At 42.6% G+C, this 17558-nt stretch overlaps 1 protein-coding gene across 2 annotated transcripts in view; it reads left to right on the top strand.

The window, feature by feature from the left end:
• The window catches only part of LOC122815929 (mitogen-activated protein kinase 11-like), an 836549-nt gene that overhangs the window by 539063 nt on the left and 279928 nt on the right, over window positions 1-17558 (top strand). For both annotated transcript variants that reach the window (XM_044088796.1, XM_044088795.1), the window contains exons 5-6: window positions 928-957; window positions 1075-1122. In XM_044088796.1, the coding sequence (XP_043944731.1) occupies window positions 928-957; window positions 1075-1122 (78 nt within the window). The remainder of the gene's footprint in view (window positions 1-927; window positions 958-1074; window positions 1123-17558) is intronic.

The following is a 17558-nucleotide window of genomic DNA, read 5'->3' as shown; positions in this document are numbered from 1 at the left end:
TAACATACAGATAAACAAGTATTATAAACCTTTATATACACTATGTGCAATTGACGTGAACAAAGGAGGGAAAAAATTAATAAAATATATGAAATTAGTAACAAAAATTTATAATATTCAATTAATAAAGTATAAAGTTACACATTAATTATTTAAGTTCATTTTTAATGTCTCAATAAGAGTTAAAATGTTTTCCCAAGGATTGTTTGTCCATGTTTTAGGTGAAATTCTCGATTCCTTCACCTTGATTTCTAATGTCGCTTTTTCTTCCATCAGTCTCAAGAATTCTTCCAGAGTAGGTTCTTGTGGTGACTTCCACTTTCTAGTTATACATTTCCTTGCCACAGCTAGTATGGACCAAAGTAGGTATAGATCTTTTTCATTCATTCCAATAGTATCATTAACATTTAAGAGGACTAAAGATTTGGTTAAAATAAAGGTATCTGTGAATACAGCTTGAAGAAAAATAGTAATGCAGATTCTTGAGGGGCCAAGTAACAGTGTCCTGATATCCAGTTTCTTTGAAACGTTGCCACGGTCTGTTATGGTCCACACAGTCAAAGGCTTCAGAGCAGTTAATAAAGCAGAAGTCAGTTACATAAGTAAATTTGAGATGATGGATGGAGACACTGATGATATCCAATGTATGTTTGAACGGATCTGTTATTTTGAAACAAAACTAAAGAAGTAAAGCATACAAACAGGTCAAATAATTAACACAACAAATGATAAAAATATCTACAAAAGGTAGAAGAGGTACCTGGGAAAGTGTGTTCCTTGATAGGAGCATTTGATATAAAAGCCAAGAAGTCGATTTAGAAAACAGGCTTAGAAATTAAGAGTCTGCATAGGTTACTGGTTAGTTTATTCATGTATTTTTCTGTTCCTGAATAATATATACTGATCTTGTAATTATTTCTTTCACAGTATATTCATTCTGCTGGGATCATTCACAGAGTAAGTTTAATATAAATTGAAACAATTTTATACAAAAGAGTATAAATGTTGTTAGTATCGTCCTGGTTTTTGTTTCTGTTTTTCAATTTTAATTTAACTTTTCTTGTTTTACCATAGGACTTGAAGCCTAGTAACTTAGCTGTAAATGAAGACTGTGAACTCAGGGTAAGTGCCACACTTACATGTGATTTTATTGTGCATCTTTGTTAATGAGTTGCAGAACAAATCTTTTTTGCAGTAAAAGCATAGTTACATCCATACAGTATCAAGGTAGAAACTTTGACATATTCATTTATGGGGACAGAATAGTACATGAACTGGAAACAATGTGATCAGGAAATAAATTCTGTATCCACTAAAAGTAAAATACCACAAGAAAAGTCTGGATGGAATTCATACATAATTTGGCTAGTAAGACAGAGGTCTTTTGTTTGGTTCTTGTTAATTCGCAAGGTGGTGCCGATTCATAGATGTTAATTGCTGAGCTGCACAACAGCTTGCACAGTGCAGCGTACAGCATATGCAAATGAGGGCATAAACATATTGAAATGATGCAATGTAAGCAAATGAGTGATTAACAATATCTGAATGAAGAGAGTAAAACAACTCATGATTCATAAGCATCATTGAATTGATTTGTGTACCTTCATGTGCATTTTTCGATAAAGTATGCCAAAATTGCAGCTTTGCGTATTACGTAAATTTTCGCAGTTTATTTCTTTCTTTATTTATATTTTTCAGGAGGGGGTACCCTCAGTCTTCATTTATACCAGCCAGGCCCCAGTGCTAGAGCATCTGTGTCAGGTATACCAACATCTTTCTTCCCCCAAGTCACTCTGGTATCCTAGGGGCCTGGCCATCTGTAGTTCTCTCCAGTGGAGGGGTTATTTTATATGCCTTCCTGAATTTTCCCTCACCCCATGCTTAACTGTTACATTCAAGCACAAATCCTCTCTTTGGACCATGCCTCCCCTTAGGAAGCATCACCAGTGAGCACCCTCCAACCAGAATGGTCATGCCGTGTCCTCCCTGCTGCTTCATCAGTTGCTCGAGCCACTAACTGAACCTAGCTCAGCTTGTCCATAGTCAGGGCTTTATCCTTCACCAGCACAGGAGCTGCTCCCAGTTACAGCAGTTTGTGCTCAAAAACATTTAGTTGGTTTAGCTTCTGCCAATGCTGACTGGGTTCCATCTCTTCATGGCCTTAGGGCTCATGAATGATGTAGACAGAGGCTGGCATATCATATCATGACTGAAGTCCAGATAGGGGATCTCTGCAAAGTGGATCAGTACAGCTTCAGGAACTTGGTCAACATATATTGCCCAGATGCTGAATCTATGGTAATGCATGGTGTTCCTGTCCCTGTAGGTACCAAGTTATGTTTAGCTCTTAGCATCTTAGCTGCTGCAGGGATTTTTCTGTGATCTACTGTCAATAACTTGAGTAGTTCATAGGCATCTGCCTCACAAATACTTGTTCCTCAGTAAAAAGGTGCTGCTGCATGTGACAGAGTATATATGGTTCCCCGTGACTGCTGAAGAGAGAACCAGCACTGTGCATGACTTCTACAACATTATCTGGTATCCTAGGGGCCTGGCCATCTGTAGTCATGAGGTGCTGGGTGCTGTGCATTGCACTCATGTAGCATTAAAGGCTCTTTTTGGCCCACAGTCACAGGGGTATATCGCATTCCCTGAATTTCCATGCAAATTGAAATGTACAGATTATTTCCAGTGTGTGTGAGTTTGTGTGTGAGTGTGTGTGTGTGTGTGTGTGTGTGTGTGTGTGTGTGTGTGTGTGTGTGTGTGTGTGTGTGTGTGTGTGTGTGTGTGTGTGTGTGTGTGTGTGTGTTTGCATGGCAGTGTGGATGTGATAACCAGCAAGATGTTTGTGGTACATGCCATAACTTGATTGTTGGTAAGCAGGAACAATACCTCAGTTATAAGGGTATGCTGCACCAACTGTCAGATACTTCAGCAACAGCAGAAGATGAGGAAATCATAAGGCTTTCTTTCTTTATGTCCACAACCTTAAAGGTAATACCCAAAAATGTGCCTAACTAATGTGGCCAATACCTTAAAGGTAATATCCAACAATGTGCTTAACTAATGTGTCCATAACCTTAAAGGTAATGCCCAACAATGTACCTAACTAATGTGTCTACAAACTTAAAGGTAACACCCAACAATGTGCCTAAGTAATGTGTCCAAAACCCTAAATGTAACACCCAACAATCTGCCTAACTAATGTGTCCACAGCCTACAAGGTAACACCCAACAATGTACCTAACTAATGTGTCCACAAGCTTCAAGATAACACCTGACAATGTAACTAACTAATGTGATGTTCTTCATGTTTCACTGTTGCAGTCCTCACATATGGGTTATCCAGCTCCCGGTAGCCCTCAGTCAGCCCAGATACCAGAGTCCTTGGTATATGACGTCGGCTGCCGCCGGTTGTAAAACTGATGTCAGAATGTCAGGTATAAAGGGAGGCAGCAGACTCCATTTCCTCAGTCTTTCTTGCCACGGAGCCGAAAGCAGATGCAATTCGCACTAGTGCCGGTTGGCCATTTACCTTCGTTTCGCTTTCTGACTACCAAGTTGAAGACGCCTTCAGATAAGTACCCCATTGGGGATCCTCTTTTCTTGCTTTAACGAATGTCAGATAAAGTTAATAACTGTCTTGCCTGTAGAAAACAGATTCTGCACCCTGATTTCCATTCCTATTGTGTAACTTGTTTGGGCCTTGAGCACGATGTCCCTAACTGCGATCTCTGTGCTTCCTTTAATCCACGTACCATATGCCGTAGAGCTAAGATTTTGTATAAGCATTTCGGAGTCTGGCCTAAGTTCGTCGGTATGGCGTCTTCTGGTCTCCCAACTTCAGATATACCTAGGAAACACAAAGGCAAGGACCGCGACAGGCCTAGGGTTAAATCTGCCGACGACGCACCGGTGAAATTGGTTGTCAGTACAGCGGTAGTCAGTGAGGCGCTTTCGCGGCCCCTGCAGTCCGTAGATTTTCAGCCGCAAGCCTCTGCCGAGACCTTTATGGAGTCCTCCATGCCGCAGGCTGCTATTTCATCTTCAGACCCTCCGCCTGTCACCGCCTCAGATGACTCCGTAGCTGCTTTGCAGGCTCTGGCTTCTGACACCTCTTCTTTTTGACATGAGACCAGAACCAGACCGACTACCTTAGTTCAGACTTCTGCAGTTGCTAGGCCTCCCGAGTCCCTCCAGATTGCTAGTAAACCTTCCAGCCGCAAACCTGCTCACAAGCAGGCATCAGCCTCCCCTCCTGTGCCTCAGTCCCAGTTGGTAAAGATGGCTGGTGATCTTCTTTCCCTGATTAGGGGCTCTCATCCCCCCCTTCAAAAAGGGCTAGGGAATTATCTCCTGATGTTTTGTTTGTCTCAAATTCTGAAATTTCCAGTATGTCTGTTGGTGAAGAAGGAAATTCTCAACTTTTTTCTGGCTTTGAGGAATCTGATGCTGAGGACTCTTATCCCTTCTGTCTCCCCTCCAGAAGATTTTTCCTTTGGGGATACTTTGAATACTCTTAGGGAGCTTTTTAAATGGGAATGTCAGGATTTTGCACAGTCTAAGAAAAGAATCAGGGAATTTCTGTATTTGCCTCAGCATAAGCCTCTGGCTATACCTCCAGTTTTGGAAGTTGTGGATGATGTTTTCACGGAAAATTCTTTAACTCCTAATTCTGTTCCTCCTGCCCCCAGAAAACCAGATAGGTATTACAGGGTTCCTGAATCTCATCAATTCCTTTTTAAAAACCCTACTGCTGATCCAGAAATTATTTCTCAAGGGCCCAAGGGTGTTAAGGCTAATATTGCTAAAAACCCTGTGCCTTTGGATAAGGAGTCTAGGGCCTTGGACAAGTGGGGTAAAAAAGTCTATACCTCTGCAACTCTTGCCATTAGATCCGTGATTTGTCTTTTTCACATGCTTGAGTATCAGCAGCGTACTCTTGAGGCTATTAAGGCTAAACTTGGAGATATTCCTTCCATGACGAAGAACAAAGATTTACAAGACTTACTGAATTCTGCCACTTTAGTTAATAAGCATTCACTTCATTGTGGTTTTGAGACTTTATAGGCTTCCTGCAGGGCAGCAGCCACTGGTTCTGTAATTAGAAGGCATGCTTGGCTCAGGGAGCGGCCTCCTTCTGAGCCAGTTAAATCTAAATTGCTGGATGTTCCTTTGCACAAGGACAATCTTTTTGGTAATAAGGCTGAGGAGGTACTGAAGAAGTTGGAGGATAAGGCAGAATCTATACAAGCTGTAAAAGATTTCCTTCAGGTTCAGCCTCCTCGGTTTAGTAGGCATTATCCTTCTAAGAATTGGTCTTTCCCTGATCCTGGCAAGCAGGGTCGCTCTAGGCCTAGGGGTTTCAAATCTTCCAGAGGGCAGCCTTCTGCCCCTCAAAGGGCTAAACAATGGCATTCTTCTTCTGCTAAATTGGGAAGTTCTAAGCCAGCTTCTCAAAGCAAACATTCTCAATGACTGTGGCCTTCTTGTGCCTACCTCTGCGGTCCCTGGGTTTCCTTTGGGGGGAAATTTAGCCAGGTTCACAGAGGTATGGTCTACCATCACAGATGACAAATGAGTGCTCAATATAGTAAATCAAGGTTACAAGTTTTACTTTCACACCTTCCCTGTTTTTCAAGGGTACCCAGACATACCCAGAACTCTCAGGGCAGAGGTAGAAACTCAAATCTCTTCTCTACTGACTTGTAGGGGGTATAGAGCCAGTTCCTGCAAATTAGGGAGGCCTAGGTTTTTATTCAAGACGTTTTCTGGTACCCAAGAAAGGGGACACCTGGCGCCCTATTTTGGATCTGTCCATTCTAAACACTTTTCTGGTGATTCCCAAATTCAAGATGCTCACCCTTCAACAGTTACTTCCAATGTTGGGCAAGGATTCATGGCTGATAACTTTGGATGTAAAGGAGGCTTATCTGCACATCCCAATAAGGGAGAGTTGCAGGCAGTTCCTTCACTGCAGGCAGTTCCTTCGCTGCAGGCAGTTCCTTCGCTGCAGGCAGTTCCTTCGCTGCAGGCAGTTCCTTCCCTTCAGAGCTGGGGAGCAACACTTTCAATTCTCTGCACTGCCCTTTGGCGTATCTACTGCTCCCAGAGATTTACTAAATGCCGGGCTCCAGCCATTGCTTTTTGCAGACAGAGAAACATTCAAATTTATCCTTATCTGGACGATTGTCTCGTTCAAGCAAACTCCCCAGAACAACTAGAAAAGGATTTGGATTACGTGAAGAACATTCTCACCTCTTTGGGTTACACTCTGAACGAAAAGAAGTCAAAGTTGGTTCCTACAAGGGAGATTGTTTTCCTGGGAGCGAGTCTGAATACAGCCACCCAGATGGTATTCCTCCCTCAACAGAAGCAAGAAGATCTTTCCACTTACTTCATGAACTTGGCAAGCATGACCCAGCTCTCTGCAAGGCAATTCCTGCAAGCACTGGGGTTCATGGCTTCATGTGTTTTGATGATCCCATATGCAAGGCTGCATATGAGAACTTCAATGGTACCTCAAGAACCTTTGGTGTCAACACACACACAGGACTTAGACCTGATTCTTCCCCTGATTCCCTGTCTACACATGGAGTTCCTCCGGTGGGCGACAGCCTGTTCTCAGAACAAGGGTCTGCCTTTCCCGCCTGCCAGCCAGACTCTCACCACAGATACCTCAGATGTTGCATGGGGGGCTCATCTGGAAGGAAGGGGCATACACTGGACTTGGAACACCCAGCAGATTCATCTGCACATAAACTTAAAAGAATTGATGGCAAAGCAGCAGGCTTTGCTGGCTTTCAAGGACCTACTCTACCCTGGGACTCTGCTGATCAGGACAGACAATACCACAGTTATGTGGTACATCAACAAGCAAGGGGGTACTCACTCTTACCCCTTGTGCAGACAAAGCATGAGACTATGGTCCATAGCAGCATCCATGGGCTTACATCTAATAGTCCAGTATCTTTCAGGGAGCCTAAACTCCTTGGCGCATCATTTGAGCTGACATGTTCTGGATCCTCACGAGTGGCAACTGAACAGGGACATTTTCCATCGCATCACTCATCATTGGGGCATCCCACAAGTGGATCTTTTCTCCTCACACCAGTCATCTCCTTCCAACCTTCTGCACCAGGGAGTTTCACAACAAAGCTTGGAGGGTGGACGCGTTGTCCTTCCCATGGACATATCTCTCAGTTTATGCCTTCCCTCCTCCACCTCTTCTTCCCAGAGTGCTGCTAAAGATAAGGGACAAAAAACCAAAGGCTGTTCTGATAGCACCAGATTGGCCCACGCAGCATTGGTATCCCCTCCTTCTCAGCCTTTCCCATGCTCAGCCTTGGCATCTTCCCCTGGTACCAGATCTGTTGGTTCGGGGGGGGGGGTGTCCTTCATCCTCATCTTCAAACTCTGCATTTAACTGCCTGTCTAATACTTTACATCTTTCCCAAAAGGTGGTTGAAGTTCTTCATGAGGCCAGGAGGCCTAGCACCAGGAAGTCCTATGCAGATAAATGGAAGAGATTTTGGTCTTGGGTGCAGGCTAAAGGAGACTCTTCTCATCCTTCTCTTTCACTCATTCTTGACTACCTAGCAGGGCTGCTTAATGGTGGACTTTCCTTTTCTTCAATCAGAATTCACGCTTCAGCAATTTTGGCTCATTGTTCTTTTGAGCAACCAATTTTTTCTAGCCCCTTGATGAAACAGTTCCTTAGGGGAGCTAGTAATCTTATACCTCCCAGAAGAGCTCCTACCCCTGCTTGGGATCTTAATTTTGTCCTGGAGAAGCTTACTGTACCTCCCTTTGAACCAGCTGCCTCTGCAGATTTGAAGTTTCTATCGTGGAAGACTGCTTTCCTTTTAGCTATTACTTCAGCTAGAAGGGTATCAGAGCTGCAGGCCTTAATGGCAGTATAACCTTTCATTATTTTTCACTCAGATCGGGTTTTTCTGAGAAGTAATCCCTCCTTCATGCCTAAGGTAGTTTCCAGTTTAATCCTTAATCAGTCTATTCACCTGCCTACATTTTTCAGCAATTCCCAAAATAAAGGGGAAAGGATTCTGCACTCTCTTGATGTGTATAGACAGCTGAGATTTTACTTAGTACCAAATCCTTTCGATAATCTGAACAGTTGTTGGTTAGTTTTGCTCCTGGGGCTCATGGTAAAGCTATTTCAAAACAAACCATCGTCAAATGGATTGCTCATTGTATTCACTTTTGTTACCTGCAGCATAGGAAGGTTCCCCCTCAGGGTATTAGGACCCATTCTACTAGAGCAGCCTCTACCTCTGCAGCCTTTGTGAGAGGTGTGCCTACTAAGGACATTCTAGACGCAGCTACTTGGTCTTCTGTCCATACTTTCACAAAGCATTACAATCTACCTTTGTTTTCTAAATCTAGGGCTGGTTTTGCCTCTGCAGTTCTGCAGGGCCTTCTTACCAATCCTTAATCTATGATCCTTCCTCCCCTCTTTGTCTTCTTACTGGGCTTTGGGAATCAACCCATATGTGAGGACTGCAACAGTGAAACATGAAGAACATAGTACAGTTGTGTACACTTAACGTAAATGTAGATGTTCGAGTGTATTCACTGTTGCAGTATACACATAGTACAGTTGTGTGCACTTACCATAAATGTAGATGTTCGAGTGTATTCACTGTTTCAGTATATACATAGTACAGTTGTGTGCACTTACCATAAATGTAGATGTTCGAGTGTATTCACTGTTTCAGTATACACATAGTACAGTTGTGTACACTTACCATAAATGTAGATGTTTGAGTGTATTCACTGTTGCAGTCCTGGTTTCCCACCCTCCATTCCCCCTTTTTTCCTAAGGCACAGACTGTTAATGTTTTTATTGTTTGTATGACGTGTCCAGGGTGTTCCCTTCCTGGGTTAGCCTTCTTTTGGGGGCTCCTGACAGTTAAGGCAAGAAAAACTGAGGAAATGGCGTTGGCTGCCTCCCTTTATACCTGATGTTCTGACATCAGTTTTACAACCGGCGGCAGCTGACGTCATATACCAAGGACTCTGGTATTCAGGCTGACCGAGGGCTACCGGGAGCCGGATAACCCATATGTGAGGACTGCAACAGTGAATACACTCGAGCATCTACATTTATGGTAATTGTACACAACTGTACTTTCACAACCTTCAAGGTAACACTTGACAATGTGCCTAACTAATGGTTCACATCCTTAAAGGTAACAGCCAACAATGCACCTAACTAATGTGTCCATAACCTTAAAGGTAACACTCAGTGATGTGCCTAACTAATGTGTTTCACATCCTTAAAGGTAAGATAGCTATCCTCTTCAAACCAACCCTCTTCATTCTGCTGTTCAATCTTACTTCTACTCGGGTCTATATTACATAATCTAAACCTTAGGTTATCGAACACCTAACGGTCAATCATGAAATATCGAACCCATAAGATCGAAAATGTCCGTTTCTACACAGGGAAACAATGCAGTTGCCCAAATTAAAAAAAAAAAAGTTATAAACAGAAATAAAGTGGGGGGCTTCGCCCACCACACCCCCCTATGTGGGGGGCTATGCCCCCATTCCCCTCCTAACTAAATTTACCAACTCCAAGATCGCTCTACAGCGGAGAAAGAACAAAGTCCGCATAACTGCCAAATGACTCATTTCCCTGTGCGGAAATGGCCGTTCGCAATTTTCAGACTTAGACATTTTGTGATCGACCTTTAGGTGTTCGATAACCTAAGGTTTCGATCATGTAATAGGAAACCTTCTACTCTTACTTCTACCTTTCCCTTTTTATATTTATTCCATACTTCATCACTTCCACATACTCTTTTACTCACTATTCTAAAAGACCTGTATAATTTCCTTAACAAAACATAATCCCACCCCACAAGTTTGTAGTCTGCCCACTCCTGTCCACACATCCAAAAATTAGGCCCTTTATCCCTGCCCTCCTGCCACACTTCCTTAGGAGTTCTTTACCACCTGTGCAAGATCATTTTGTGTAAATTGTACATGGGACCTTGTCCCACTAATCTTTTCCAATATTCCCAGGGTTGCTTCCAAACTGCCCTATACTCCCAGTTTTCAGTCTTATCCATCCATCCATATGCTTTTTAAACTGTTAAAATGCCACTGCCTACTAACTCCTAAATCAAATACATTGTACCTGTCCTTCCCTTCACTTCCTCCAACCACTCATTGTTCGAAATACTTTCCTGGATGCACCCTTATTAGCCCTCAGGGTGACTTTCCTTCTTCCACATCACACCTTGCACAATGCCCATTGTGCCAACAACTCATTTTCCATTAGAGCAAGTACTACCTAGACGTCCACCAACCTGTCTGGGTCTTTCAGCTCACCAAGACAAACTAAGCCTTTACTCTCTGACTTACTCGAAGTGCTCTCAAAATTCTGACATCCCTCCACACCCAGAACCCTAGTTATCTTGGCCACTTCCCTCCCCCAAGCTAGCCTGTCTTCCCCAATCGCCTAACCACCTCTCAGTCTGTGGCTGCATTCACTTTCCCATAATGTTCCTCACTTCCTGTTTGACACATCTCAGCTGGTCTCCCCCCAACTCTTGGAACTTTTGATGGAAAATCTACAACTGGTTCATGCCTGCTGAAGCCAGGTGTCCTGCATCAGCCATCGTTCCTCTCTGCCCTCAGGCTTCCCCTTCCTGTTCTGCTCTTCTTCTTTGCCCAAACAAACTTCTCAGAATCCTCTCTGTACCCTCACTAGCTTTGTTCGAGGGCTTATCCCAATGTGTTGTAAGAGGTAGACTACAAGAAGAAATATAATTTTATTTATTGATTGACTGATTGCTTGATTGACATTTGCTGACTGGGGAAGTCCCTCTGAGCAAAAGCTCTTTTTCAGCAGAAGCCTAGGGAAAAAAGCTCCACAGTACATAAGAAAAACATTATAAAAATATTGGATACAATCACAAATCATAATAAAAACATTATAAAATTATATAATGAAAAGATAGAATTATGCCAAGGAAGTGGATTAATGAAAAAGATATTAGTCTTAGCCTTAGATTATGTTAAGAAGCGGTAGAAGATGGGTGTGGAGAATAAAAGTTGGTTGTTCTGTATTCATCCTGAAAAATGAAGATGTTAGCAGGGTGACAGAAAGGAAGGAGGGAAAGTGGTGACAATTAATAGGAGAGGAATTTTACCAGCATATGTTCCAAGTAAGGGATGAGAATGTGTGGCGTATGGAAAGTGTTAGAAAGGGAGATGGGAAAAGAAAACAGTCTGGGGGGTGGAGGACACCATGTTTTGAAAGGGAAAGGAAGTGAAAGAATAAGGCAAAATAATCGAGAGGCTAGAAAGGGAAAAATGAGCTGTAATATGTAAGAAAGTTAACCAGGAGTACTCCATGAACAGAGCCAGGAATTACTTAAGAAAGGTTTTTAGCCCCGTTACTAACAACACTCTCACCCCAAACACTTGACATGCTAATCCATTCAGCATCCTACCGCCTTCTCTTGGAATGACCGCCAGTTCTTCTCTCTTATCATCTTCACTGATGGGTGCACACCTACCCTTCCCTTTGACCACCATCAGTTTCTTTCGAATGTACATTACAATGTAATTAATTAATAATTAGTAATTAATTACATTAATGTAATTACATTCGAAGGAGCTCCTCCTGTTCTGCACACTTTCTAAAACATGCTGCAGCATGCCTGTCAGTACGTGCTCCATCTCTTTCAAAAGGAACAGGCAGTTATCTGCAAATAATTTCATTACTACTGTTTGTTCCTGTTTTTCCCTTTCCTTCAAAAATAAAATAAGAAAATCTCAATTAACTTTCACTGTCAACTTTTCCATAACAACCAGGTACAGAGCAGGTGAAAGAGGACACCCTTGTCTTGGTCCCCTCTGTAATGTAATTTCCTCTCCCCTCCCCATTAACCACTTTCCTTGCCCTTATATTTTTATAAATGGCCTTTACGACCTAAAAAGGTGTTCTTTTCCAATTATTTGTTCCTCCTTATTTAGCATAAACTAAAAGTTCACAGTGTAAAAAGCTTTGTGTGTTCATCAAAACTGTCTCCCTCATTACGTTTGCACTTCCCTCTGCCCATTCCGCTAAATGTAGCAGCATTCATCAGTGATCATTTGAGACTCCGTTGTTAATTAGCCTCACGTGATCCTGCTCTAAAGATTTCAGAAACGCACCTTCCAATCCTGCTGTCATCACGATTTTCACATTTATATACAACAAAATCAGTCTAAAATTTGCCTGGTGTTCCATAGCAGCCTTCCCCTTATGCTGAATATTAGTGCCTGCTTCTCACATCGGAGCTGGCATTTTCCTATTTCCATTATCTCAGTGAAGAGTCGTGCCATTTACCCTCAAATGAACTACCCGTTAGAAACCAGTGGAAGTCATCCGGTTCTCCTGCCTTTCCTTGCTTCACATATTTATTTTATTTTATTTTACATTTGTTGACCGGGCTAGTCTAACTGGATATATGTCCATTTTCAGTAGAGGCCCGGGGAAAAAAGCTCCATGACACACATGATAATAACAATATAAAATAACTTCAGATGTGTATACAAGTACAACATTGGATAATACAGAAATAATACAGAGAGAACAGAAGTCAATACAATATGAATTGCATTCAATACAGTGTACAATTCAAAACAGCAAGTAGGTACATTACTTAATATAGAAAAAAGGGGACGTATACAGGCTAATTCCATATACAAGTATGGTACAATAAAAGAGGCAGATTGGAAAAAATGAGTTTAGTAATAAAAAAATAATTTTTTTTTTTTTTTTTTTTACAAGTAAGTATTCAGAGGGATGGACATAATGAAATACAGAGTGAGAAAGGTAAGGTATAGGATATGCTGACAGTATTTGGGTATATCTTGTCATACTTAACACTTCTCCCACCACTGTTGTCCTAATCACTTCCCTTTCCTTCAGCTCTGGGCCTTCCACCCGTCAAACAACTCCCTCGTGTGATTTCACTTTTATACAGCTGGGCGGAGCTAAGAAAGCTCCTCCAGATGTCTATAGCACTAATCAGTCTATGCCTGTCGTCATTCTTCATGATGTTTTCCCAGTTGCTGTCCTTCTGATCCACACATTTTTGCTTCCATCAACCCTTTAGCTGTCCTCACTTCTAACCTCTGTCTAGACTCTGCCTCCAAATGTGACCTTTCCATTCTTTTCAACCATTTTTTTAAATTTTCCTTATTTCTTCCACCCATCTGACCCACCTTGCATGACATACCCATTTCAGCCTCAAAAGCTTCCCCTCCCCCATCATTTTGAATTCCATTCTATCATTCTGTCTCACATAATTTGCTCCCTTCAGGCACCCTTTACATCACCATGTGCCCAGCAGGACTCCTGCTGCTCCCCCCTATTCAACTCTAGCACCCAAATGTTCATCATCATCATCTTCAACCAGCATCAGCAAACTAGAGTGTGAATTATAACACCAAACATAAAATAAGCTAAAACGATTGCTTGTGTGAGAGATACAGCGTTGTATGTTTATTAGAAGTAATCTGATGAAGTTTAACATATGGTTTCAACGAAAGCGCTAACCTGATTTTTTTTATTTTCAACAAAGTAAAGGATTTTATGTGACAGTTCAACCTTCTGGGTTTGTTCCTTAACCTAGTTTGCTGCAAATGGAGTCTGTGAACTGCTTTTGTTGCAGTTCTATTTCACTCTAAAGTGGTAAAGATAATTTGAGAAGTTATAGTAATACATTTTCAAGTGGATATCACAAGGTCAGAACCATAGTTCTTCCTTACCCACCATTGCTTACTATATAATTTGTTTTATTTCTGATACCTTCTTAAGCTCTTTGGATTTACCTTCCTGAGGGCTTGATTCTGAACTACGTTCAGGATAAGAACTGAAGGGGGTTGATCTGTGTAGCGAAAAATACTACTGAGGGGTCAGTACCCATTTCAGGGGGTTCTCCTAAGAATTTTAGCGTCTGGCAGTGGAAGTTTGAATTTTATAATCTGCTTATCGGGTTTACGTCAGTGTTACTTGTGCAGTAAGCTCCGTATGATTTACCTTTCCTCTGTAAAATGCATTATTCTTCATTAATGTAGTTGCTAAAAGAAGCGTAAAAGCTGACTTAAATGCATATTAAACTGTCTCATTACAGATACTATTTGATTTCTAATGAGTCTTCTAAAACAATAACTAAAGATGCCAAAATGAAATTATTATTTTAGAAAATTGCAGACTTCCTCATACCTATGTGCTTTGCAGTAAAACTTTATTCCTGTTACTTGTTGGCTGAAAAGTATACAAAAGCTAAAGCTTCTGTCAAGATTAAGCAAAAAAAAAGTTTTTTTGTTATCCTGGAGTGTACGTCTGGCAATTATGAGATACAAAGCAATCAATGCCAACCGAGTTTCTTTGGTACTGCGATCAACATAGGTTCATAGGTTCATAGGTTCATACTAGGCTATCTGCCCGAGGGCATTTACAAGCCTAGCCCATAGTTTTGTGGCTTACGCCACCCCTTTAGTATGGGGAACTATACCCATTATTTTACTGTGCCTATGTTGAGCAGTGACACTGAGGTAATCCCTGGGGTATATCTGCGATCTCCCATCCATTGGTCAAGATTTCTCTTGAACAAGGCCAGCGAGGTGCTCTGCCTCACATATACCGGGATTTTATTCCACAGCATAGGGAGTCTTTGGGTGATGAATCTATTCCTCCAGCACGTCCTATTAATAACCGTGTCGAGGTTTAAGTCTCCCGCCCTTGTGGCTCTGACGGATCTAGATTTTTTGAGGTGAAGCATATTCATCAAATCTGGGTTTGACATGGCCTTGTATGTTAGGCAAAGGTCACCTCTGAGCAGCGTAAGCGACTGAATAGAGCTGGAGTTCTTTCAGTCGGGCAGCATAGGACAGATGTTTGAGACCCTTTATCCTTTTGGTGAGGAACTTTGTGGCCTCTCCAGCTGCTGCAAGTGTCGGGTCAGATACATTCGAATGGGGCATTGTACTCAATCATTGGTCTGATGAGTGATGAGTATAGGGAGACTATGACCTCCCTTGATCTAGATGAGAATCCCTTCATGATAAGGTGGGCAATGTAGAAGGTCTTCCTAACTACTTTAGCTACATGGGTGTCGAATGACAGACTACTATCAACCTGGGTCCCCAGGTCCCTGATAACTTCTTCTGTGCTCACTGGATTGCCACCTATTTGGTAGCTAGGGTAACCTTGTTTTTCCCGAAGGGTATGACTATGCATTTTTGGCATTTAACTTTAGGCCATGGCTCTGGCACCAGTTATCCATTTCTGTGAGACCCTTCTGAAGGATATCTGTGTCAGATGTGTTTTCTACTATGGCCCAGTTTGCAGTCATCTGCAAACTTTGTCAGCCATAACCCTCCTGTGTTTGCTTGTACTTGGAAAAGTAGATGCCAAACAAGAGTGGGCCCAGGACTGAGCCCTGTGGTACACCACTTGTGACAGGCTTTGAGTCTGACATGGCGCCAGCAACTCTGACCCTGTGGGTTCTGTCACTCAGCCAGTTTGCAACCCATCTTGTGATGTATGGGTTAACATTTAAGCTGATGAGTTTTTCAATGATACCCGAGTAGGGTATTGTATCGAAGGCCTTCGCCAGATCGAGGTAGGCTGTATGGACTGACTTTCCCTCATCAATGGCTTTGGTGACTGTTTCAATAAAGTCAACCAAGTTTAGAAGGCATGATCTGCCTTTGACAAAGCCAAACTGGGATGGATCCAAAGTCTGCAAATTCCCTATGTCTTTATTTATGAGGTCCATTATGATCCTCTCCATGGCTTTGCAGATAAGGCTTGTCAAGCTAATGGGCCGGTAATTTCCAGGGTCGGTGGAGGCACCGCCTTTGTGAAGTGGGACCACAGTTGCAGTGCGCCACTCCTGGAGTACGTATCCAGAGGTAAGACTATGATTAAACAGCTGTCCTAGCTGTGGGTTTAATTCCTCATTGAGTTCGTGGAGCACACAGCCGGGGACACCATCAGGTCCCATGGATGCTGTGTTTTTGCTTTGGAGAGAGCAGTTCTCACTTGGGCGTTGGAGATGTTTGGGGGCTGCAATCGCTTGGTATAGACATCTCTCCTTTTGGGGAGGGGAGAAGTTTGCACTGAACCTGTCAGCCAGTATGTTGGCAATGTCTGTAGGATCAGTAATCTTCACATCATTTTGAACTAGTTCTGAGCATATCTGGGAGTTTCCTCCCAGATTTCTAACATAGCTAAAGAAGGCCTTATGATTGTCTTTTGAGTCTTTAGCTATTTTTCTCTCAAAATTTGCTTTGGATGATTTTATGAGAGCTCTTAGTTTTTACTTATAGTGATCAAGGGTGTCTTACCTTTTAAGGATTTTGCTCTATCTTGTAGTAGCTTCCTCCTTTTGTTGTAGAGTTTGTTTATGGCTGGGGTCCACCAGACTGGACGCTTGCCTTTGGTACAAAGAGTCTTTGTTTTGCTTGGGATTGCCTTATCCATGCTGTCCTGCAGGTGCTGGTAGAAGGCATTTGTAAGTGATTCAGCGGCTTGAGTACTGTTTTCCACTGCTCGGGGCCTTAAAGGAGACCACACTAGTCTTTAGAAGTGTGAAGTCGGCTTTGAGAAGTTCTTTTCTGTGGTCCTTTTTTTTTCAGGGGGGGAGTGGATGAGAACCTCCAGCGAGATTAGTTTGTGATCTGATCTCACCAGTGAGGGGTATACTTCGGTGTTGAACATTGTGCTCCCATGTTCGTGATGATGAGATCAAGTATGTTTTCTCCTCTTGTGGGGATGGTGACTAGTTGTTCCATGGCATTTGAGTTTATGAATTCCAGGAACTTTTGGGCTAGGGTGTTTGGGCTTGAGTAGTGTTCCCAGTCTATATTAGGGTAATTGAAGTCACCTAGTATGATGGTGTTTGGTGATACAGTTATCCCTCTAGTGTTTTCAGGAAGGCCATGTGAGGTTCCTGAGTTTGTGAGGGTGGCCTGTAACATGCTACAATTTGCAGAGCAGTCTTGCCTATGGTTAATTGCACCTGGATGGTCTCCGATGCATCGTGCGTTGCCACCAGTCTTGAGGTGTGGGTGTCTTTGATGAATATGGATACCCCCTCCTTTCTTGGTATTGTCTGGATTTTGGGGCCGGAACGCATGATAAGAGGTAAAACCTGATAGTGCTGGGGTGCTCTCAGGCGCCTTGAACCAGGTTTCTGTCACTGCACAGACATCGATGTTCTCCATACTGAGAAGGGCCTCGAAAAGTGCATTTTGAGATTTAGACTTCTGGCATTGAGCAGCATTACCCTTAGTTTTTTTTCTTTTTTGTGTTCTAGGGTGGTAGGTTTAGAATTTGAGCCTTGCCTAAAAAAGGCACTATGGGGTGGCAAGAGCCTTTGCCAATATCCGGAATCCCAGGGTGACAGGTGCAAGCCGTCCCTTGAAGCAGCGTGGCTTGTCCAGCATGTCATCCCAGGCAGACAGACATTGGATCCCCTTTGAATGACACCAGAGTTTAAGCCAATTGTTAAAGCTGATCATCT

The sequence above is a fragment of the Protopterus annectens genome, chromosome 11.part0, assembly GCF_019279795.1.
Source record: "Protopterus annectens isolate FY-2018-M chromosome 11.part0, PAN1.0, whole genome shotgun sequence".
Lineage (NCBI taxonomy): Eukaryota > Metazoa > Chordata > Ceratodontiformes > Protopteridae > Protopterus > Protopterus annectens.
Note: the sequence above shows the minus strand (reverse complement) of the source record. Positions and strands in the feature narration are given on the sequence as shown.